The sequence below is a fragment of the Symphodus melops genome, assembly GCF_947650265.1.
Source record: "Symphodus melops genome assembly, chromosome: 19".
NCBI lineage: Eukaryota > Metazoa > Chordata > Actinopteri > Labriformes > Labridae > Symphodus > Symphodus melops.
The window spans coordinates 12,542,700-12,566,227 of NC_136709.1; the positions used below are offsets into that span (position 1 = coordinate 12,542,700).

At 43.1% G+C, this 23,528-nt stretch overlaps 5 protein-coding genes across 7 annotated transcripts; 4 read left to right on the forward strand and 1 right to left on the reverse strand.

The window, feature by feature from the left end:
* Window positions 1–90: 90 nt before the first annotated feature.
* LOC306841049 (serine protease HTRA2, mitochondrial-like) lies at window positions 91–16,873 on the reverse strand. 2 transcript variants are annotated; one of them, XM_079370684.1, is made up of 8 exons: window positions 15,954–16,850; window positions 3,504–3,708; window positions 2,820–3,014; window positions 2,624–2,656; window positions 1,333–1,441; window positions 1,143–1,212; window positions 939–1,034; window positions 91–640 (listed from the first exon to the last, which is right to left on the reverse strand). In XM_079370684.1, the coding sequence occupies exons 1-8, from the start codon at window positions 16,370–16,372 to the stop codon at window positions 475–477; spliced, it is 1,293 nt and encodes a 430-aa protein (XP_079226810.1). In that variant the 5' UTR covers window positions 16,373–16,850; the 3' UTR covers window positions 91–474. The 2 variants fall into 2 exon arrangements, with proteins under 2 accessions (XP_079226810.1, XP_079226809.1); XM_079370683.1 differs by having other exon boundaries at window positions 1,143–1,441; window positions 15,954–16,873.
* Window positions 3,715–7,299, forward strand: LOC306840139 (uncharacterized protein; the record flags this gene model as incomplete). Its single annotated transcript, XM_079369233.1, has 3 exons — window positions 3,715–6,058; window positions 6,170–7,094; window positions 7,274–7,299. The coding sequence occupies exons 1-3, from the start codon at window positions 5,681–5,683 to the stop codon at window positions 7,297–7,299; spliced, it is 1,329 nt and encodes a 442-aa protein (XP_079225359.1). The 5' UTR covers window positions 3,715–5,680.
* LOC306840140 (uncharacterized protein) lies at window positions 8,675–10,436 on the forward strand (the record flags this gene model as incomplete). Its single annotated transcript, XM_079369234.1, has 3 exons — window positions 8,675–9,195; window positions 9,307–10,231; window positions 10,411–10,436. The coding sequence occupies exons 1-3, from the start codon at window positions 8,782–8,784 to the stop codon at window positions 10,434–10,436; spliced, it is 1,365 nt and encodes a 454-aa protein (XP_079225360.1). The 5' UTR covers window positions 8,675–8,781.
* Window positions 11,733–13,494, forward strand: LOC306840141 (uncharacterized protein; the record flags this gene model as incomplete). Its single annotated transcript, XM_079369235.1, has 3 exons — window positions 11,733–12,253; window positions 12,365–13,289; window positions 13,469–13,494. The coding sequence occupies exons 1-3, from the start codon at window positions 11,840–11,842 to the stop codon at window positions 13,492–13,494; spliced, it is 1,365 nt and encodes a 454-aa protein (XP_079225361.1). The 5' UTR covers window positions 11,733–11,839.
* A 243-nt stretch (window positions 16,874–17,116) lies between the features above and the next one.
* Window positions 17,117–23,524, forward strand: mis18bp1 (MIS18 binding protein 1). 2 transcript variants are annotated; one of them, XM_079370679.1, is made up of 16 exons: window positions 17,117–18,089; window positions 18,166–18,303; window positions 18,436–18,725; window positions 18,846–18,919; window positions 19,117–19,238; window positions 19,397–19,484; window positions 19,607–19,719; window positions 20,230–20,390; window positions 20,479–20,548; window positions 20,634–21,342; window positions 21,431–21,609; window positions 22,046–22,179; window positions 22,283–22,425; window positions 22,499–22,586; window positions 22,671–22,719; window positions 23,017–23,524. In XM_079370679.1, exons 1-16 carry the CDS (start codon window positions 17,249–17,251, stop codon window positions 23,112–23,114), a joined length of 3,297 nt encoding a protein of 1,098 aa, XP_079226805.1. In that variant the 5' UTR covers window positions 17,117–17,248; the 3' UTR covers window positions 23,115–23,524. The 2 variants fall into 2 exon arrangements, with proteins under 2 accessions (XP_079226805.1, XP_079226806.1); XM_079370680.1 differs by having other exon boundaries at window positions 17,118–18,071.
* Window positions 23,525–23,528: the final 4 nt, after the last annotated feature.

A 23,528-nucleotide genomic window follows, 5' to 3' on the forward strand; every position in this document is an offset into this window, starting at 1 on the left:
TCAGCCTTCTTTTATTCGGGTTTTTCAAATACTGCAAACATTGTGTTGCCTTGTGCATGTTTTGCTACTTTTACAGGAAGAAAGAGCATATTCTTTGAAGGTAAAAAACATGTTTTCTTTATTTTACTGATTGAAAAACTATTAATAAATACTGTAGCATCATCCTTGTTGGTGTGTAGGTGCTGGAGGATTCATGTTTGAATTGTAGAAATGATTACAGCCATAAAACATCCAGAGAGGCATCTTTAGATGTGTATTAAACCAGTCAAAACTTGAACATAAATACGGCACGAATCCACCTGAACGTTGACTTTATGCTGCGCCCCACAGTCTTGCGCCCCACTGCTCTCAGTTCAGTTGTATTAACCACTTATTCAATACTGTAAACAAACAGTCGACATGTTTTACAGTGTTCTCTTTTCTTGCTAAACTAATCCATTTGTCCTTTACATCAACAGAAACACAAACGATGTGTCACTCTGTGTACTCTGGAGTCATCTGGAGCTGCAGCCGCTCACGTCCTCGCTGCACCACCATGGTGATTTTATCGCTACTGCGGACGGTCTGGTAGATCTCCTCCGAGGTTTTCACTTTCACTCCGTTAATCTCCAACACGATGTCTCCTGGCAGCATGCCTGCTCTGAGACAAGTACGACAAGACCGCTGGTTAGTCTCCGCTTCTCATTCACGTTTCGTGATGCGAGAAAAACTAACTGGATGTTTCCTGTTATTCAACCTAAAAAAAAAAAAAAAGACGTTCATACTGTTTATTAAGAGATCATTCTAAAACGTATAACTCAATGTCAGTAATAAGCGTCTATAACAGAATTACCAAACATATCATGCTTAGTGCCACCGATACAAGTCTGCGTCAGTCCTACAGGATTTATTGATGATTGAGCAACAAGGGCCTGTGATTGGTCAGTTACTCTGCTTACCTGTTGGCTGGTGAGCCCATGATCACTCTGTGAATCAGGATGCCGTGTGTCACGTCTGGAAAGGACGGGTCTCTCAACTTCAGCTCTGCAATGATGCTGAAGCCGAGGGACAAACCAGAAATGAGTTACTTTGGCAGAGTGGCATCAGTCTTCATATTATTACATCTGCTACACTGCAGATATTTCTTTTTGTAAAGCATTCACCTTTGTGTCAGCGTCAACATCATCACGCCAATGTAGCGCCGCTTTGTCTGTGACTCGCCAAACCAGGACGCTAAAGGAAGGCACACAAAACAAAATGACATGTAAAGATGAATTATTTCCTTTGAATTTTCGGATGCCGCGTAGAATATGGAACGGAGAGAAAATGGTTCGTTTAGTTTTGGATTCTTACTCTTCTTCTTTGCTGCATTATCAAGAAAAAGTCTGAGGTGATCAGATGGTATGGCAAAAGAGATTCCTGCAGTGACCTTCATGGTGTTTATACCGATGACTTCACCGTCCTGAAGAAGAGAAGGGATAACACAATCAGATTGGTTGTTGTGCATCGATGTGTGTTGGAACAAAATCCTGTCACCTCAGTCTGAGTCAGAAAACTCCCACAGATCTCCTGATAGAAATGGTACATCCAGTTGCTGGGTAACACATGCATGCAAGAAATGTGTGATGAAAACCTAAAGGTTCTCTTTCTGTTTTACGCTGCTCAGAAAAGGTTAAAGGAACACTTATTTGTTCAGGGATATATCCATTTATGAAGAACTGGAAAATCAGTTTAGCCTGAGTCTCCCAGTACAGTCTAAAGAGCATGGCAGATGTACTGGGAGACCAGCAGCTAGACAAGGGGAGCTGGACAGGCTGTTCCCTTGTGTGAGGAGGGGCATTGCAAGACTAAAGGACCTGATGAGCTTGATTGACATTTGCCAGAGAACATGAGTGTTGGCAGGTCCCCCCTGTTCTCTTCACAGATGACAGTAGTTTCACACCATCGAACATTGTGTTGGTCAGTGATGGTCTAGGGAGGCATATCCTTAGAAGGTTACACAGATCTCCATGTTATAACCAACAAGTGCCCTGACTGCTGTTTGGTACTGGGATAAAATCCTCAGTCATTGTCAAACCTCCCACTGGTGCAGTGGGTCCTGGGTTTCTCCGGGTGCAGGGCAATGTCCGGCCCTAAGCGGCCAGTGTGTGTAGGGAGTTCCTGGATGACGAAGGCACAATTGATGTCATTGACCTTTTGTTCCCCTGACTTAAATCCAATTAAGCACCTATAGGATTATGTACTGGTGCATACAACACTGCTCAGTACCGTGACTCATCGTTTTGGAGCTCACTGATGCCCTGATCCAATCCACAATGCTGACTACAGAGCCGCATAATGAGTTGCCATGATAAAATTCATGTAAATTGGACCAGCTTGGGATTTTCAACTTTTATTTGATTTTCCTTTTGATTTTTAATCCTGCTCTCGATGAATAGATGATTTCCACTGACCCATGTTACGTTTTGTTCCCAACAAATTGAACAATGGACATCACTAAAGATTTTTAACTTCAATAGTTTTGTTCATCAAGATCTGATGCATTATTTAAGTGTTCCTTTATTTCTTTGAGCAGTGAATAAACTTCAGTGACTTGAATATGCCACGAGATGACCAACATTTTAAGAGGAAACCAGAAACTCACCAAGTTAATGAGGGGACCTCCAGAATTGCCAAACTGCAAAAAAACACACAAAAAAGGGAAAAGTTAGAGGTAAAAAAAGGTTTATTAAATAGACAAACATGTTTTACTTTTCCAACAGTCAATAAAATGACACAGCTTTAAACATAAACTAGCCCCCGGTGCATCACTAACTCTGAACTTGTGGCACAAGACTCACATCAATGGCTGCATCAGTCTGGATGTAGTCCATGTTGGAATTGGACAGGCCCAGCTCCTTGCTGCCTCGCTGCACAGAGCTGACGATCCCTGATGTTATTGTATTCTTTAAAGCGAAAGGGCTCCCCATGGCGACCACAAACTCTCCTTGTCGAATGTCACAGGACTTGCCGAGGGTGAGTGTGGGTAAAGGGTTCTATAAATCAGGGAAGAGACAGGGATACAGTAGGCAATGAAAACAAAACGTCCTTTTCTAGCTCTGCACTATTTTCTTTTTTAAAAACCGTTGGCTTTTCGTTCTTCAGACACTGGAAATATTTTCAACACTGCTTGGTTTTTGTTTTTGTTTATTTAGCGTTATTATTACATCAAACAATGGCCATTCCCCGGTGTCAAGTTTGGGAAGAAACTGATCTGTATGTTCTTATTTTTTCTAGTATGTACTTCTCTTTGCCCTTTTGATCTTAACGTTGCGTTTCTCACTCTGAGAAGCATTTTGAAGGACTTCATGTATGAATGGTGCTCTAAACCGGCCTTGTCTTAAATCGAGTTGATTGTGTCAGTTGCAGTGATTTGCTGTTGATGGGGGGTCTCTTTGCTCTCGTGATGGATGCAAAGGGACACCCAGTAAGATAATAAAATACATTACATTCATTTTCAGTCGAAGAGATGATCTTTTGCTCACCCTCGCCGTGATTTTGATGGTGGCGATGTCTGCCACAGGATCAACATCCTGCACAGTGGCGTTGAACGTATCTCCGTTTGTGAGCTTCACTCGCACACCTCTCTTATTGGCTACAACATGAGCGTTGGTGACAATGAGACCGTCACTGCTGATGATGAAACCGGAGCCATTGGACACGGGGACTTCTCTTCCTGAAAACGGGTGTCTGTAAAACATCACAGGTACATGAATTGACTTGATTAGCTTACAAAGATGGAAAAACCTAAACCTTAATTACATTAACTGATAGGCAGCTTGAATAATATCAGTCCATATTCCACCTTATGATAATGAGCACTCACTGATTCACTGATAGAATTGTGCCCAAAGTGACTGTGAGGCTTTGAAGGCCTCTTGAGGTCGTGGTTAAGGCAAAAGAATGTCTTAAGCTTTAGAATTGAATTAGCTGAGTATTGGATAGAAAACATCATAATTTTGATTATCTGTAGCATACATTATAGAGACGTACAACAATACACATCTCCAGCTTCACACAAAACATCTACAGTTCCTTATATGTCCTGTTTCACAATACTTAATACTTATTTTGGATTGTTCAGTTCTTATAAGTTATATATATGTGTGGGTGAATTTTCTAAATCAGTGATTCTCGAAGTGAGGTCCCTGGGGCCTGCGGAATAATTTACAAAAAAATTGTAAAAGTTGAACATTGAAAAAGCATATCTACAATCTGGGACTTTTTGCACCAATAAAAAAGTCTCTATTTTGTCCAATACTCCTGCGCACTTTAATTTTGTGCCAACAGATCAACTTGTATATGATCAGTCTATGATTGTGACTTGTAAAGTAGAAATTTAATTAGTGTGAATGCTTCAAAGCATTCACACTATTGTTATCCAGTTCTATATTATTATACCGATTCTTCCACTTCCGTGCGTTTTTTGCCTCTCTTCTACTCTTCAACCGTTTGTGCTACTTTCACCGTTCAACTATCATGCTGTTCAGCTTTTTCTGCTCATTATGGCTATATCTTTTCACGTTTTTACTACTTTTAAAAGTTATTTCACTTTTTCCAGAAAATTCTGCCCCATTGAAATGAATGGGAAACGTTTCAACTTTTCCACCTTCTTCTCAGCCTTATAACTTTTGCTGTGTTCCACGTAGAGACTTCATTTTTACTTTAAAACGTTCACACGTTTCTCCACTACTTTTACTACATTTACATTGTTTTGCTATCTTTTATACTTTTTAAACTATACCTCCAAATGTTTGGTGATGTTTTTTGCTGTCTTCCACGTTTTTGAATGGGTGTCTATGTGGTGAGATGTTCAAAGCCAGAGTGCGTGACATCATCGTTAGAGTGCGGCACAGTTGTCAGATTGTTTCAAAATCTCCCGAACAAATTGCTCTAGCGACCACAATTTTCACACCACATGACTAAATTTACCCTCAAAACGTAGGAAAACTTGTCCTCTCGCTCACATTAAGATTTCAAGACAAACGGAGCTTTGGACACTGTGAGCTTCAAAGCGGCAGGTGGTCCAAAAAACTCTCCATTAACGGTAATGTTAAAAGAAACGAAAAATGTCAAATGAAAGAAAAATTGACCTAAGTTTTTACATCGCTGTAGTTCCAACATTTCTTGGATGCCAGACATAAAAATGACATCAACGCGTTCAGCTATCTCTCCTCTTGCTCATAAAATCATCATTCAGCCGCGAACTCTTCATTTTACCCCTTAAAATAAGCACTGAATAGGGAGATGTTTCGAGTGGAAGCTGCCAGCTGACTGCCGTTACTCTTGCTGGTGGTGATCTAAGAGAGGGGACAGTAAACAGATCCTTGAAGCGAGGGAAGGAGGGAGGAGTCTCCAGCAGAGGTGTGAATAGGGGAAGAACAAAGAGAGACATGATTGATTAAGGTCCCCTCTGATCAGTATGCGGGAGCTGGGGTGCTGACTTTGTAGTCCTATGATGAAAGTGTGTTTGACTATTTATGGTTCTGTTTAATTTAATTTGAACAGTATGTTTTTGTACTCAATGAGATCAAAATAGAAAAATCATGATGAATTGAGAATTGTTTGATTTATCTGTTTAATTATATACTTCTGTATTCTCTTTTCCTTCCCAGGAGAGCTGATTGGTATTGATTACCTGTACCGCCAGACAGGAAGGGCAATGCAGGATGTTGATCCTGACACGGAGGAGACGGAACAAATGCTGGAGGATGTGGCTGTTGAGGAGGAACCAGAGGATGAGGGTTTTGAAGATGCTGGCTTTGACCCCACACTCATCTTGCAGGAGCAAACCATTCTCAGCCAGTCTAGACCACAGCCTTCAACCACCACCACCAGCATGTCGTCTGCTGCCCCAGCTCCTACCACCACCAGCATGTCGTCTGCTGCCCCAGCTTCTACCACCACCAGCATGTCGTCTGCTGCCCCAGCTCCTACCACCACTAGCATGTCGTCTGCTGCCCCAGCTTCTACCACCACCAGCATGTCGTCTGCTGCCCCAGCATCAGGTGCAACTCCAGCTTCACCTGACCAACTGTTGGTAAGTGTTTGTGTAATGTACTGCATCATTCTGTATCACATTTCTTTCTTAGATTTCCTTCTAATTTTCATGTTTAGAATTATTATATTTTAATATTATAATATTTTCCAGGCGGTTGATGAGCACAACATGCCAGGAATGGACCATGTTGACAACCTGGCAGAGTTCTTGGTGGGGCTGAGGAATGAGACTGCCCTAACTCTCACCAACCAGCAGACCAGCACCATTGTGGGGTTGTGGCAAGACCTTCTGCCCTATGACCAGCAGCGGGTGGTCTATGCAGCGAGGCACCAGGATAAACTAAAAACGGGGTATTTCAGGTCACCCAAAAAGGCAGAATTCACACCAGGAACAGACAGCATGACGCGCTATGTCCTTGGGTCAGCTGGATCCCCTGCTCAGTGGCCTGACTGTTGTCGCCTGGTAGAGGCCATCTTTATTAGACTTTGTCAGCTTCACAAGAGCCCCAAGAAGCTGAGAAAGGGCAGCAGCCTGTCAAGATGGACGCTGATCCTTGAAGATTATAGGAATATAAGACAGCTGGTCCGGGACAATGGTACAGTGATGAAGGACACTAATCTTCAGTTGTATGAGGTGAATCAGACCACCCTCACCCAGTGGCACAACAGCCGATTGAAGAGGCAGGATTGTGCAGTCCTTCTGCAGGGGGTCAACCTGCCTGCTCCTCTGCCTGTAGCACTTGTGCCTCTGCCACCAGCTCTTGTGCGCCCTACCCTTCCCCCTCAGCAGCTTCTCCCTCAGCATCCATATCATCTGCCTGTTAGTACAGCAGGACAGGCAAAGAGGAAGAACAGCAGTCAACATCCCATCCGGCTGAAGGCATCCTTTCAGAGACAGTTATTTGCAGCTGCCTCTGCTACAGCCCCTGTTATTCCAGCTCCTGCCCAAAGCCCGTTCCTGTTTTTCGCTGTGCCTCAAGTTCCCTCTGCCAGGCCTATCGTCCCTGCTGGCCCTCTTCCCCCTCCAACCCCTACTCCGAGGCCCTACAACCGCACTGTTAACTACAATAAATGTAGTAAGTGCCACCAGCCAAGAAATAAAGAAAGTGGCCACAGCCAATTCCGTGGCTACATTTATTGTCCTTCCACTGCTGGGATGCCACTGGAGCAGTAGCTTGAGGACATCAAGGAGAAAAGGGCAGAGAAGAGATAAACTCTGTCTCATTCTGGCTTTGACCCCACACTCATCTTGCAGGAGCAAACCACTCTCAGCCAGTCTAGACCACAGCCTTCTACCACCACTAGCATGTCGTCTGCTGCCCCAGCTTCTACCACCACCAGCATGTCATCTGCTGCCCCAGCTTCTACCACCACTAGCATGTCATCTGCTGCCCCAGCTTCTACCACCACTAGCATGTCGTCTGCTGCCCCAGCTTCTACCACCACTAGCATGTCATCTGCTGCCCCAGCTTCTACCACCACTAGCATGTCGTCTGCTGCCCCAGCTTCTACCACCACTAGCATGTCGTCTGCTGCCCCAGCTTCTACCACCACCAGCATGTCATCTGCTGCCCCAGCTTCTACCACCACTAGCATGTCATCTGCTGCCCCAGCTTCTACCACCACTAGCATGTCATCTGCTGCCCCAGCTTCTACCACCACTAGCATGTCGTCTGCTGCCCCAGCTTCTACCACCACCAGCATGTCGTCTGCTGCCCCAGCTTCTACCACCACTAGCATGTCATCTGCTGCCCCAGCTTCTACCACCACCAGCATGTCGTCTGCTGCCCCAGCTTCTACCACCACCAGCATGTCGTCTGCTGCCCCAGCTTCTACCACCACTAGCATGTCATCTGCTGCCCCAGCTTCTACCACCACTAGCATGTCGTCTGCTGCCCCAGCTTCTACGACATCAAGGAGAAAAGGGCAGAGAAGAGATAAACTCTATCTCATTCAGAATTCATTCAATTTTTTACTTTTTCAATTTGTATATAAAACTTGTATATATTTCAATAAATGTGTGTTTCTGCTACATTTCTTTCATTTCACTTATTGCCTAGCAGTATGACACAGTAATAGAATAATAATATTGCAATTCCTATAATATTTGAATTGTATACCACTTTACTTCTGACAAAAAAAAAGAAAAACAAACACTATCACTTTCTTACACATTATAAATGCTAAATAGAATGAAGTATTGATTTAATTCAAACTAGATACGGATAAGTGCTTTAATTTTAAATTACTTTATCATATGAACAACTTAAAACATGCATCGTTTTGGTCCAGGCAGGATTCGAACCGCTGATCTTCAGATCCAGACTTCCTTATTCTCCCCCTTACGAAAAACAAATAATTTTGGGTAATTTCTGAAATTTACTAAAAAAGAATGACTTGGAGTAACTTTTTGACTCACAGGACAATGTAGAGTTCTAATTTATTTCATTTTTTTCCTCATTTTCTTCCTTTTCCTCTTCTTTCTACTTCCCTCTTCTTCCCCTTCTTTCTTCTTTCTTCCCCCCCATACAGTCTATTGTTCCCCAGCTTAGTCCTATGATGAAAGTGTGTTTGACTATTTATGGTTCTGTTTAATTTAATTTGAACAGTATGTTTTTGTACTCAATGAGATCAAAATAGAAAAATCATGATGAATTGAGAATTGTTTGATTTATCTGTTTAATTATATACTTCTGTATTCTCTTTTCCTTCCCAGGAGAGCTGATTGGTATTGATTACCTGTACCGCCAGACAGGAAGGGCAATGCAGGATGTTGATCCTGACACGGAGGAGACGGAACAAATGCTGGAGGATGTGGCTGTTGAGGAGGAACCAGAGGATGAGGGTTTTGAAGATGCTGGCTTTGACCCCACACTCATCTTGCAGGAGCAAACCACTCTCAGCCAGTCTAGACCACAGCCTTCAACCACCACCACCAGCATGTCGTCTGCTGCCCCAGCTTCAACCACCACCAGCATGTCGTCTGCTGCCCCAGCTTCTACCACCACCAGCATGTTGTCTGCTGCCCCAGCTTCAACCACCACCAGCATGTCGTCTGCTGCCCCAGCTTCTACCACCACTAGCATGTTGTCTGCTGCCCCAGCTTCTACCACCACCAGCATGTCGTCTGCTGCCCCAGCATCAGGTGCAACTCCAGCTTCACCTGACCAACTGTTGGTAAGTGTTTGTGTAATGTACTGCATCATTCTGTATCACATTTCTTTCTTAGATTTCCTTCTAATTTTCATGTTTAGAATTATTATATTTTAATATTATAATATTTTCCAGGCGGTTGATGAGCACAACATGCCAGGAATGGACCATGTTGACAACCTGGCAGAGTTCTTGGTGGGGCTGAGGAATGAGACTGCCCTAACTCTCACCAACCAGCAGACCAGCACCATTGTGGGGTTGTGGCAAGACCTTCTGCCCTATGACCAGCAGCGGGTGGTCTATGCAGCGAGGCACCAGGATAAACTAAAAACGGGGTATTTCAGGTCACCCAAAAAGGCAGAATTCACACCAGGAACAGACAGCATGACGCGCTATGTCCTTGGGTCAGCTGGATCCCCTGCTCAGTGGCCTGACTGTTGTCGCCTGGTAGAGGCCATCTTTATTAGACTTTGTCAGCTTCACAAGAGCCCCAAGAAGCTGAGAAAGGGCAGCAGCCTGTCAAGATGGACGCTGATCCTTGAAGATTATAGGAATATAAGACAGCTGGTCCGGGACAATGGTACAGTGATGAAGGACACTAATCTTCAGTTGTATGAGGTGAATCAGACCACCCTCACCCAGTGGCACAACAGCCGATTGAAGAGGCAGGATTGTGCAGTCCTTCTGCAGGGGGTCAACCTGCCTGCTCCTCTGCCTGTAGCACTTGTGCCTCTGCCACCAGCTCTTGTGCGCCCTACCCTTCCCCCTCAGCAGCTTCTCCCTCAGCATCCATATCATCTGCCTGTTAGTATAGCAGGACAGGCAAAGAGGAAGAACAGCAGTCAACATCCCATCCGGCCGAAGGCGCCCTTTCAGAGACAGTTATTTGCAGCTGCCTCTGCTACAGCCCCTGTTATTCCAGCCCCTGCCCAAAGCCCGTTCCTGTTTTTCGCTGTGCCTCAAGTTCCCTCTGCCAGGCCTATCGTCCCTGCTGGCCCTCTTCCCCCTCCAACCCCTACTCCGAGGGCCTACAACCGCACTGTTAACTACAATAAATGTAGTAAGTGCCACCAGCCAAGAAATAAAGAAAGTGGCCACAGCCAATTCCGTGGCTACATTTATTGTCCTTCCACTGCTGGGATGCCACTGGAGCAGTAGCTTGAGGACATCAAGGAGAAAAGGGCAGAGAAGAGATAAACTCTGTCTCATTCTGGCTTTGACCCCACACTCATCTTGCAGGAGCAAACCACTCTCAGCCAGTCTAGACCACAGCCTTCTACCACCACTAGCATGTCGTCTGCTGCCCCAGCTTCTACCACCACCAGCATGTCATCTGCTGCCCCAGCTTCTACCACCACTAGCATGTCATCTGCTGCCCCAGCTTCTACCACCACTAGCATGTCGTCTGCTGCCCCAGCTTCTACCACCACTAGCATGTCGTCTGCTGCCCCAGCTTCTACCACCACCAGCATGTCATCTGCTGCCCCAGCTTCTACCACCACTAGCATGTCATCTGCTGCCCCAGCTTCTACCACCACTAGCATGTCATCTGCTGCCCCAGCTTCTACCACCACTAGCATGTCGTCTGCTGCCCCAGCTTCTACCACCACCAGCATGTCGTCTGCTGCCCCAGCTTCTACCACCACTAGCATGTCATCTGCTGCCCCAGCTTCTACCACCACCAGCATGTCGTCTGCTGCCCCAGCTTCTACCACCACCAGCATGTCGTCTGCTGCCCCAGCTTCTACCACCACCAGCATGTCATCTGCTGCCCCAGCTTCTACCACCACTAGCATGTCGTCTGCTGCCCCAGCTTCTACGACATCAAGGAGAAAAGGGCAGAGAAGAGATAAACTCTATCTCATTCAGAATTCATTCAATTTTTTACTTTTTCAATTTGTATATAAAACTTGTATATATTTCAATAAATGTGTGTTTCTGCTACATTTCTTTCATTTCACTTATTGCCTAGCAGTATGACACAGTAATAGAATAATAATATTGCAATTCCTATAATATTTGAATTGTATACCACTTTACTTCTGACAAAAAAAAAGAAAAACAAACACTATCACTTTCTTACACATTATAAATGCTAAATAGAATGAAGTATTGATTTAATTCAAACTAGATACGGATAAGTGCTTTAATTTTAAATTACTTTATCATATGAACAACTTAAAACATGCATCGTTTTGGTCCAGGCAGGATTCGAACCGCTGATCTTCAGATCCAGACTTCCTTATTCTCCCCCTTACGAAAAACAAATAATTTTGGGTAATTTCTGAAATTTACTAAAAAAGAATGACTTGGAGTAACTTTTTGACTCACAGGACAATGTAGAGTTCTAATTTATTTCATTTTTTTCCTCATTTTCTTCCTTTTCCTCTTCTTTCTACTTCCCTCTTCTTCCCCTTCTTTCTTCCCCCCCATACAGTCTATTGTTCCCCAGCTTAGTCCTATGATGAAAGTGTGTTTGACTATTTATGGTTCTGTTTAATTTAATTTGAACAGTATGTTTTTGTACTCAATGAGATCAAAATAGAAAAATCATGATGAATTGAGAATTGTTTGATTTATCTGTTTAATTATATACTTCTGTATTCTCTTTTCCTTCCCAGGAGAGCTGATTGGTATTGATTACCTGTACCGCCAGACAGGAAGGGCAATGCAGGATGTTGATCCTGACACGGAGGAGACGGAACAAATGCTGGAGGATGTGGCTGTTGAGGAGGAACCAGAGGATGAGGGTTTTGAAGATGCTGGCTTTGACCCCACACTCATCTTGCAGGAGCAAACCACTCTCAGCCAGTCTAGACCACAGCCTTCAACCACCACCACCAGCATGTCGTCTGCTGCCCCAGCTTCAACCACCACCAGCATGTCGTCTGCTGCCCCAGCTTCTACCACCACCAGCATGTTGTCTGCTGCCCCAGCTTCAACCACCACCAGCATGTCGTCTGCTGCCCCAGCTTCTACCACCACTAGCATGTTGTCTGCTGCCCCAGCTTCTACCACCACCAGCATGTCGTCTGCTGCCCCAGCATCAGGTGCAACTCCAGCTTCACCTGACCAACTGTTGGTAAGTGTTTGTGTAATGTACTGCATCATTCTGTATCACATTTCTTTCTTAGATTTCCTTCTAATTTTCATGTTTAGAATTATTATATTTTAATATTATAATATTTTCCAGGCGGTTGATGAGCACAACATGCCAGGAATGGACCATGTTGACAACCTGGCAGAGTTCTTGGTGGGGCTGAGGAATGAGACTGCCCTAACTCTCACCAACCAGCAGACCAGCACCATTGTGGGGTTGTGGCAAGACCTTCTGCCCTATGACCAGCAGCGGGTGGTCTATGCAGCGAGGCACCAGGATAAACTAAAAACGGGGTATTTCAGGTCACCCAAAAAGGCAGAATTCACACCAGGAACAGACAGCATGACGCGCTATGTCCTTGGGTCAGCTGGATCCCCTGCTCAGTGGCCTGACTGTTGTCGCCTGGTAGAGGCCATCTTTATTAGACTTTGTCAGCTTCACAAGAGCCCCAAGAAGCTGAGAAAGGGCAGCAGCCTGTCAAGATGGACGCTGATCCTTGAAGATTATAGGAATATAAGACAGCTGGTCCGGGACAATGGTACAGTGATGAAGGACACTAATCTTCAGTTGTATGAGGTGAATCAGACCACCCTCACCCAGTGGCACAACAGCCGATTGAAGAGGCAGGATTGTGCAGTCCTTCTGCAGGGGGTCAACCTGCCTGCTCCTCTACCTGTAGCACTTGTGCCTCTGCCACCAGCTCTTGTGCGCCCTACCCTTCCCCCTCAGCAGCTTCTCCCTCAGCATCCATATCATCTGCCTGTTAGTATAGCAGGACAGGCAAAGAGGAAGAACAGCAGTCAACATCCCATCCGGCCGAAGGCGCCCTTTCAGAGACAGTTATTTGCAGCTGCCTCTGCTACAGCCCCTGTTATTCCAGCCCCTGCCCAAAGCCCGTTCCTGTTTTTCGCTGTGCCTCAAGTTCCCTCTGCCAGGCCTATCGTCCCTGCTGGCCCTCTTCCCCCTCCAACCCCTACTCCGAGGCCCTACAACCGCACTGTTAACTACAATAAATGTAGTAAGTGCCACCAGCCAAGAAATAAAGAAAGTGGCCACAGCCAATTCCGTGGCTACATTTATTGTCCTTCCACTGCTGGGATGCCACTGGAGCAGTAGCTTGAGGACATCAAGGAGAAAAGGGCAGAGAAGAGATAAACTCTGTCTCATTCTGGCTTTGACCCCACACTCATCTTGCAGGAGCAAACCACTCTCAGCCAGTCTAGACCACAGCCTTCTACCACCACTAGCATGTCGTCTGCTGCCCCAGCTTCTACCACCACCAGCATGTCATCTGCTGCCCCAGCTTCTACCACCACTAGCATGTCATCTGCTGCCCCAGCTTCTACCACCACTAGCATGTCGTCTGCTGCCCCAGCTTCTACCACCACCAGCATGTCGTCTGCTGCCCCAGCTTCTACCACCACTAGCATGTCATCTGCTGCCCCAGCTTCTACCACCACCAGCATGTCGTCTGCTGCCCCAGCTTCTACCACCACCAGCATGTCATCTGCTGCCCCAGCTTCTACCACCACTAGCATGTCATCTGCTGCCCCAGCTTCTACCACCACCAGCATGTCGTCTGCTGCCCCAGCTTCTACGACATCAAGGAGAAAAGGGCAGAGAAGAGATAAACTCTATCTCATTCAGAATTCATTCAATTTTTTACTTTTTCAATTTGTATATAAAACTTGTATATATTTCAATAAATGTGTGTTTCTGCTACATTTCTTTCATTTCACTTATTGCCTAGCAGTATGACACAGTAATAGAATAATAATATTGCAATTCCTATAATATTTGAATTGTGTACCACTTTACTTCTGACAAAAAAAAGAAAAACAAACACAATATCACTTTCTTACACATTATAAATGCTAAATAGAATGAAGTATTGATTTAATTCAAACTAGATACGGATAAGTGCTTTAATTTTAAATTACTTTATCATATGAACAACTTAAAACATGCATCGTTTTGGTCCAGGCAGGATTCGAACCGCTGATCTTCAGATCCAAACTTCCTTATTCTCCCCCTTACGAAAAACAAATAATTTTGGGTAATTTCTGAAATTTAATAAAAAAGAATGACTTGGAGTAACTTTTTGACTCACAGAAGGACAATGTAGAGTTCTAATTTATTTCATTTTTTTCCTCATTTTCTTCCTTTTCCTCTTCTTTCTACTTCCCTCTTCTTCCCCCTTCTTCCCCTTCTTTCCTCTTTCTTCCCCCCCATACAGTCTATTCTTCCCCAGCTTTAGCGGAGTTGGTAGAGTCGTCGCCCTTCAATCAGAAGGTTGAGGGTTCGATCCCCAGCTCCTGCGAGCAATATGTCCGATGTGTCCTGTTCTTGTACAGATACTTTCTTCTACTTGTACTATTCCTACTTTTACTACATTTTCTTCTATCACGATTTCTTGTTCTTGTACAGACACTTTTACTTGTACTAATTTTACTACTGTTTTTTCTGCTATTTCCTCCTCTTCTGCTTCTTGTATTTCTGCTTTTGCTACATCTTCTTCTATTACCTGAATTTCCCTCGGGATCAATAAAGTATCTATCTATCTATCTATCTATCTATCTATTACTATTTCTTGTTCTTCTGCAGATACTTTTACTTTTTCTGCTTCTTGTTTTAGTTTTGCTACTGTCTTTTTCTGCTATTTCCTCTTCTTCTTGTATTTCTGCTTTTTCGACATCTTCTATTACTATTTCTTGTTCTTCTGCAGATACTTTTATTTCTTCTGCTTCTTGTTTTAGTTTTGCTACTTTTTTCTGCCATTTCCTCTTCTTCTGCTTCTTGTATTTCTGCTGTTACTACATCTTCTTCTTCCATTACTATTTCTTGTTCTTCTGCAGATACTTTAACTTCTTCTGCTTCTTGTTTTAGTTTTGCTACTGTCTTTTTCTGCTATTTCCTCTTCTTCTGCTTCTTGTATTTCTGCTGTTGCTACATCTTCTTCTTCCATTACTATTTCTTGTTCTTCTGCAGATACTTTTACTTCTTCTGCTTCTTGTTGTACTTTTATTACTGTTTGTCTTCTTCTACTTTTCTTCTGCTATTTCCTCTTCTTCCACTTTTTCTTCATCTTCTGCTGGTTCTTCTTCATTCAGCAGTGTTTATGCAACATTTCAGCAGGAAGCATTCACACGCATTTTCCGCAGGGAAATGCAAATTGTCTAGTTTAACTTTATTGTTGCAAAGTTTCTACATCGTATGAATATGTTGTATTAATATAATGCTGATCAACGTTACAATAATGAGGGGGGTCCTTGGAAAAATGTGTCCCCTGAAAGGGGTCCATGGTCTAAAAAAGTTTGAGAAACCCTGGGCTAAATGACTGAGTTCAGTTACATATGATACACATTTGGCATCTTACCTGGTAAATGATAAACTTCAACTGAAAGGAAAATAAAGTCATAATTGTCAGATTTTCAAACTTTCAATGTAACTAACACACACACACCATGTGACCTGAAATAACTTATGCGCATGTTTACTGTTTTATTAACCCATTCTTTGATATGACACTGTTGCTGTGTTTACATTTTCCTGTCATAACACTGGACGTTCCCCATTTTGGTTTACATCTATTAGTAAATGCTATAAGGTATGGTATACACATGTAGACACTTAGGACAGAGCTACATATCCTGATTCGGTTCATCTTTCCAGTCTTACTTACCTGCCCACGATTTCAATGTACACGACAGCTGGAGTGGACTTTTCCACTACATCTGCAATAAAGTTGTATTTATAACGGGGGCTGTCAGGTTTGTATGGAGAGGCACACAGAGCTGATGGGAGGACGAGTTCTAAAATCCGTCCAGATACAGACACATCTCCGTCCTCTGACTTGTTGTCCTTGTGACTGTGGAGCAGTGCGGCTCCACAGAGTCCCAGACCCACAGAGATCGTCTTCAGCCCGGGAGAGCGGCTGTTGTCCCCACCGCTCCTTCTGTCCCAGCCCACTGAAGGTCCCCGACAAAGGCTTGAGTCTCCGTCTGCTCCTCGGCTGTTAACAGCACAGGACACACGGGTGTGACACCGTGCGTGTGTCCTCAGCACGGACACTAAACACCTGCTGAGAGGAGTTGCTGCCATGTTGCATCACTTCAGTCAAAGCGGTCAAAGAGTTTAAAAAAACTATTGTTTGTTTCCCGGTGACGTCAGCGCTCCGACTCGTGTTGTAACAAACACGCTTTGCTTACAAGTACAAAATAATCTGTAACAAATGTTTACTCTTAAGTTTTCTGGAAAAGGTCCCTATCAGATGTTTAAAAGCAACAACCCTAACCCGGAAACGTGACTTTCAGTTGAGCATGCGCAGTATGCTACTTCTTCTTCTAAGGTTGTTTGACTCATAGATATATCCAGAGCCATATATCTATGGTTTGACTCTACTTTACAGAACATACATTTACTGGCATTTCTATTTTTCTATTTTTAACATTTGATTGTAATATTTCTGCCTTAACAACAGCAACAGCAGCAATTTACCAGTTTCAAATAATATTGTGTTAACTTGTGAAAGTCCTGTGTTCAGAATCTAGCCTGCAATATTAGGAACACACACTGTCTATATGATATGTTATTGTTGATGCATTACAATTGCACCTGTGATCATTCTCATCGCTTTGTTTAATATTGGATTATAATCAGTTAAATGTCTATATTTAAAAGCATTTGGTGTTAAGTTGTATTTCCTGGATATTATACCCTTCATACATAAATTGAAAATAATCCTGTTAACTCATTGACTGTCTTGTGGTTAACCCTAAAAAGGTCAAAAGGGTAAACAGTAAAATTTAAGGGAAAGGATCGGGAACAGTCCGGAAGTGACGTTAATGTTTTGAATATACGTCACATATTTCGAGCCAATGGCGGTCCAATGACGAAATTTGAATTCCGATAGCAAACGAGCTCGATGCTAGCATACTCCACGGATGTACAACAACCTGGTTTCGCCCTCTAAAAACTATGGCGTATTACAACCATATATTACAACATGCAAAGCCGCGGGTTGATTCTCCTGCTAAGGTATTTGCGAAGCTGAAATCCAAAGTACAAAGAGAAGAGATCTGCGCGAAGGACTGGATGTTTTACGAAACGGCTAACGAGCCATTGTATGGAGAGAAACATGAAGGCTATTTTGTGTCGCCCAGGAAGAGAAAAGAAAGCACCTGGATGACAAACGAGCTGAAAGAGAATCAGAGGGTCGGTTCATATCGAGATGAAGCGCAGGTTTTGACCCTCTCTCCGATACCGAGTCCTCAGAAAACCTGTGCTGATTCTTATTTAAACATCAACAGCAAACCTATGGAGGAAATGCCCACCTGGCTCGGATACACGCCACGAAAGAGACCCTTCATGGAGTCCACAGCTGTGTCTCATCCCCTCTCTCTGTGCAACCGAATAACGCAGAGTCACAGAGAAAAGCCTCAGGACAGACGCATGGATGGTTTCATGGAGACCAGCAGCAGGACTCCAGTGAAGATGCACCCAAAGGAAGAGGACTGCATGAGGGGTGTGTTTGCACCTCTTCAGGGCTCTGCATTTTCCCCCATGAAGAACAAGTTAAGGAAGAGAAAATTGGAACACCAGGACTTTAACAAGGTTAACAATGGTGTTTTTAGTCCGCCTCAACATAGGAAAACGCCCAGTCCTTTCAGTGAGGATGACATCCACACCAACACTTACGTGGAGGATTTCATTGATGCGAGAAGAATCTCTGCTGACCAGCCAGGTTCGAAATGGTCCAGTCATGAAGCCATGTTACCACCGATATCTACAGCTTTGAAACGTGAGATATCATTGCTGAGTGTTTGCAGTGACTGTTTACACATCATTCAGGTGAGTAATCCATCTTCATGTTTCCCCTTTGCTGTTATAAACAGGTTGCCAAAGTGTTGCAGAAAAGAACACCCCAATGTCTCCAGCCAAGATGTTTGCTTACATGAAGGAGAGGGAATATAAAGTGGAGCAAGAAAAAGTAAACAAAGTCAGCAGCAGTTCACGGGATCTCTTCAATGTGGGTAAGTTCATCATTAAGTGGTATAACTTATTATACATGGAGGTATAGTAGGAGATGGCATTTTTTAAATGCTGTGTTTGCATGCTGCACATCACGTGTACCTTTTGTTGCTGATTGCACTTCTTTTCCGAAGGTAATTCCCATCGGTCCAGAGACGCGCGTCCCTCCGTGGTTCACGAAATGGCTCCTGCTTTAAGAAATGTTTCAGAGGCTGTGGGTCCTGTCCGCCAGTCCCGAGAGGAGTCAGCTGACAGCCAATCAGACACAGATCCCTCTGAACATATCCCAAGCCCTGCTCAGCCTTTCCAGCCGGTTTTGCTTGAGGACCCTCTAGTACTAAATTCACCGAGGATTTCCATACCAAAGAAACACTCTGCTGTGTTCAAGCGAAACAAATGGCCTCAAACAGCAACATTTCCGAGTGTGAGTGAACGTTAATCTTATAATAAATACCTCTGGGTATTTCAAAGAAGATGATATTAAGAGTTATGGAAGTGTAAGTCGTCTTGATCCGTATTGGACATGTGTTTCCCTCTTTGGCAGGTGAGCGAGATTCATCTCAAGAAGTGGCATCTGAGGAGGAATCACAAGGGCCTGTTTGTTGAGGGGATCCACCTGTAAGTTTTCTAAACGCATCGTGATTTTAAAAATGTTTGAAAGGAGGAGAGTTTAGAAAACAAAGTTTATTATAACTGATGATTAAATTACTTTATCAGCTCCTATCCAATCGGACTGAAATGTTCACACTTTTGATTCCAGATGTAGGATGTTGGGTGGTTTATTCTGAACTCTTGATTTTTCTTTCTCCACCCAGGGAGGACAGCATACCATGGATCAGTAACATCGTTGTGGATCGGATTAATAAATCTGTTCTGAAGACCGTCTCTGGCAGGTTTTATATTTTGGTTGGCAAGATGAACTTGGACGCGGACTCTGGTAATATATTTTCTGTTAAAGAATTGTTTCTCTTTTGAAGAAATCTAAAATAAAGCAGACCTGCTGCATCTCAATCGATACAAATACTATTTAAAAGATCAATATCAAGAATATTCATCGATAGTGTTTTTCTTGCATCTATTGTTGTCTGTCTGCAGGGTTTCCCAATTGGTTCTTGAAGAACTTTTTAAATGGATTTCCTGCAAACTGGAAAACTCTTTACGAGAAGTTCCTGTCAGAGAAAGAGTAAGAATATTTATTTCACTCCTGAGCCACCTGCAGTAACGGGGACTCTTTTGAAAAGCTTTGTTTACAGTCGGAGGTTGAAACTACATTTACTCAAGATGTGAATTTTAAAAATGTTGTAGCCAAGGGACAACGAGAAACCGCGAAGGACGAGACATCAAGTCAAAGACTAAATCTGAGGCTTCGTCCAACAAAGTGTCTATGAAGCGGCACCGAACAAAACCTCCAAAGACACGTAAGTACGAGACAAACACTCGTACTAAATACCACGAGAAGAACAATTGATAACAAACAAAATTCTACCTTTCTCCCATTTGTTGTAGTTGTTATACGCTATCAGTGTGGTTCATGACTTAATGATTCGATATGCCTACTGTCTTACAATGCCATTGCCTACATGCTGACGCTAAGGTGATAATCATGTGTTTGAATGGTAGTGTTCACTGAGACAGAGTGAGAGAGTTCTGAGTAGAGTCGCTGCTTCTCACCAAAAGAAGCCAGGTGGCTAGGGCATCTGATTTTGCTGCTTCCTAAGCAGCTCCTTTTGTGAGGTTTCCTGGGTATGACCAACTGGTTAGACCCAGGGCTGCAGGGATCGTATCACATCCCTGGTTGGAGGTCCATTTATTTAGCCTGCTGCCACTGAAATTTAGCCTCGGATAAGTGGAAGATGATGGACGTTTGGATAGCTTTACCAAATGTCTTTTCTGTGACATTAAAAGCTGTATTCTCTCCGTCTCTTCAGCTGCTTCCTGTCCTCCTGCCCCCTCGTCCTCTAGGCAAGTGTCTCGAAGTGGTCGTGTGATCAAGGCCCCTCTGGAGTATTGGAAAGGAGGGAGAGTCATTCTGGATGCACACATGAATGTTACAATTCATGAATGTTACGAGACTTCCACCTGCATCTCTGTAAGCACTTAAAGATGGTCTACCAACCTAGGGCCGGTTGCTTTTATTAAGTGCAAACAGCTGACTGTTTTGATTTGATTTCTCACAGGAGGTTAGTACCAGAGTGTCTGCGAGGGCGTCTAAGAAACCTGCCCATGTTTTTCTTCCGTGTGCTGAAGGTGAGGAATATTTAGGAGCTGCTGTTTAAGTCTTGAGAGATACGTAATTAGTTGAACGTAAACACACTGTTCTCTATGTTTCCAGGCCATGATAGATTTGAATCAACCAGCAGCCTAGAGGCGACAGTCCCACTGAGGAAGGTTAAGGCTCAACTTCGTAAATCCATCAAAGCCAAAGTAATTCACGAAGAGCAGCCCTTTCATTCACCAGAGCCTCCCGGGGAGACGCAAAGTAGCACTGATGAGGAGTCTGGTAGAATGACAAGATCCAGCAGAAGGGGTCCAGCTACAGAAAACAGGCTGTATGTGGACACTGTCCTGCGAAAACAAACAAAACCTGAAACATCTTCGACAAAGAATTCAATAAAACAGACACTTGAAGTGAGACGAAAACATGCCGTCTCATTATCTCCACAATCTCCGCCCGTTCCTGATCAAACTCAGTCTTCAGACGATGAGGTTTTCTTCAGGAGAACAAAAAAGTCGAAAGGAGCACACGAGAAGCGAGGGATGAATGTTCATCACAAGTCAAGGCAGAGCAACAGGTTCCCGTCAAGTCCGTCATCAGACGAGTGTGAGAGGAAGGAGAGCGTGAAGGAAATCAAGAGTAGAACTAAAGGGACAAAAACTAACGACGTTGCACAAATACAACCAAAACAGAAGAAAAGCACCAAGATAGCCACAAAATCGCTGCCTAAGACAACTAGCAAGAAAGAAAACAAATACAGCACTCAGACTCAACAAGATGAAGATGAAGCTGAGTGGACAGAAGCAGAGCTGATGAGGCTACGAGAGTGAGTTCATTCTTTCTACCTGTATAGTGACGAATTATCATTCTGCAGAAACACTTATCGTTTATGCGTTTTTTGTTTTGTTTTCCAGGGCTGTGTCCTACTATCCTAAAAGCGTGACCGGTTACTGGGCGAAGGTGGCAAGGACAGTTGGAACACGTTCCGTTGAGGAGTGTCACAGGCAGCTCATGTGCAACGTAACCTCGGAGACTCCCGCCAAGAAACCCAGCAGATGTGGAAAGCAAAAGGTGGAAGCACCAAAAGATCCAGGTAAGGACAGGTAGTAGTTTAGGATAGAGATAATTACCAAGTCTTACAAAAAGCTGGTTTAATGCTAACTCAACTGGTGTAGCATTGTTTTATTACATGTAGGTCTCAGACAATTAATTCAGTTAGCTTAATACCGTGAACTGCTACTCAATTATTTTTTTTCCCTGTGATTTTATTTACATGTATTTGATATTGATCTATACTGATATTGTTTTTTGTGGTTCTTTTAAACTGCATCACATTATAGTGACAATTTTGCCTCTTTGTTTGCAAAATGTTGTTCTTCATTATTTCAATAAATGTTTTTTGCTTTTAATGGCCAGAGAACTGTGAAAAATATATTTTAAAAAAATTGCTTCTCACTGAGATATTTTGGGCTCTTGACTTGAACTCTGGAACGAACCCATGTTTGACTTGACTGTACGACTTGTTACAGATCATCCTGTGATATCAGCTCGCGTGGGAACCTTGAGGAGAAAGAAGGAGGTGCGTCAGTTCTTGAAAGCCATGCCCAAAGAAGATGTTGATGATGTTTTCTCCTCTGAGTATATGCATCAGAAACAATTTGAGGTTTGTTTCTTCCTGTTTCATGTATTTACAAGAAATAAACTTTATCTCTGTCTAATGATTGTGTGACATGAGTCATTGCTGTTCCACTTGTTTTCGTGCATAGATGCCCTCCATGTGTCCGAGTGAGGACAATGACTGTGCTCTGTCAGAACAAGAGCCCCGGACCCCGGGGTCAATAGGTTTCCCTGAAGTAAAGACTCCTCAGTGTCTGGATGTCCGTCCAGGGATGATTGACTCTCCCAACACGTAAGTTATCTTCTGACTTCTTGTCTTCAAGACTTTTACAGTATAATACCTAACTTGTTTCTTAATTTCTAAGGAGCAACTATGACAAATACACCTTCCAACTCCAGAAGAGGATGAGAAAACATCAGTATAATGTTTGCAAACAAGCTACACCTTCAAAGGTAATTACTAACTAGGGTTACATTTCTGAAGGCATAGACTATTCTTTATCGTTTTAACAATTCCTCTCTTTTTTTCCCATTTAGGGTTTCACACCATCTGTTAAACGAACGATGAGAAGATGTGGTAACACAGGTATGACATTGAATCCACGCACACAGAAGAAAAACAAAACCAAACACCTTCTTGGTTAACGCTGCAGCAAATCTCATTTTGAAGATTTGAATGCTTTTACTTTCTAACTTCATGTTCATTACTGGTATTAATAAAGTATAAATTAATAGGGTTAATAAAGTATTAATTATTATTATTAAGACTGTGGTAAATTTCCAACATTTTTTGGAAAGCTGACTGAGAGGAGAAATTCCTGCTTTTCTAATGTGTCACTAGTATTGTTGCTTAACAGAATTTTCTTCTTCCCTTATTTGCTAGAAAATGACACCTTTGTTGTTTGGGAGATGTTCCAAGGAAATGACACAGCGCAAAGCGATAGCGAAGAGGAAGAGGATTTTTACTTCTCAGACAACTGATTTAAGATGAATTTAAAAATGTGTTCATAATATATCTCAAATCAATCTTGGTAATAATAATCGGTCGAACAGAAGAAAGACTTGAACTATTCCTTGTTTAATGAAGTAATGTCAACAATAAAAAAAGTTTTTTGCTGTCTTTCACACCAGATGATGGATTTACATTTTTTTTAAATGGCCACACAATTTGACTTTTTAATAGCATGTGTATATAGATTCAACAGTTGTGTATATAGATTCAACAGTTTTTCTTGTTTTTAACATAGTTGAACATGATTTTACGTTAACAAGTGCACGCTGTGAAAAGCAGCCTTTTTCTACTTCTGTTTATTCCTGTAAATATGGTTTTGTTCAAATTCCTGGTCCCAAGAGTCATTAACTATCTTATGAATAAACATTACAAAATCCTTTCTC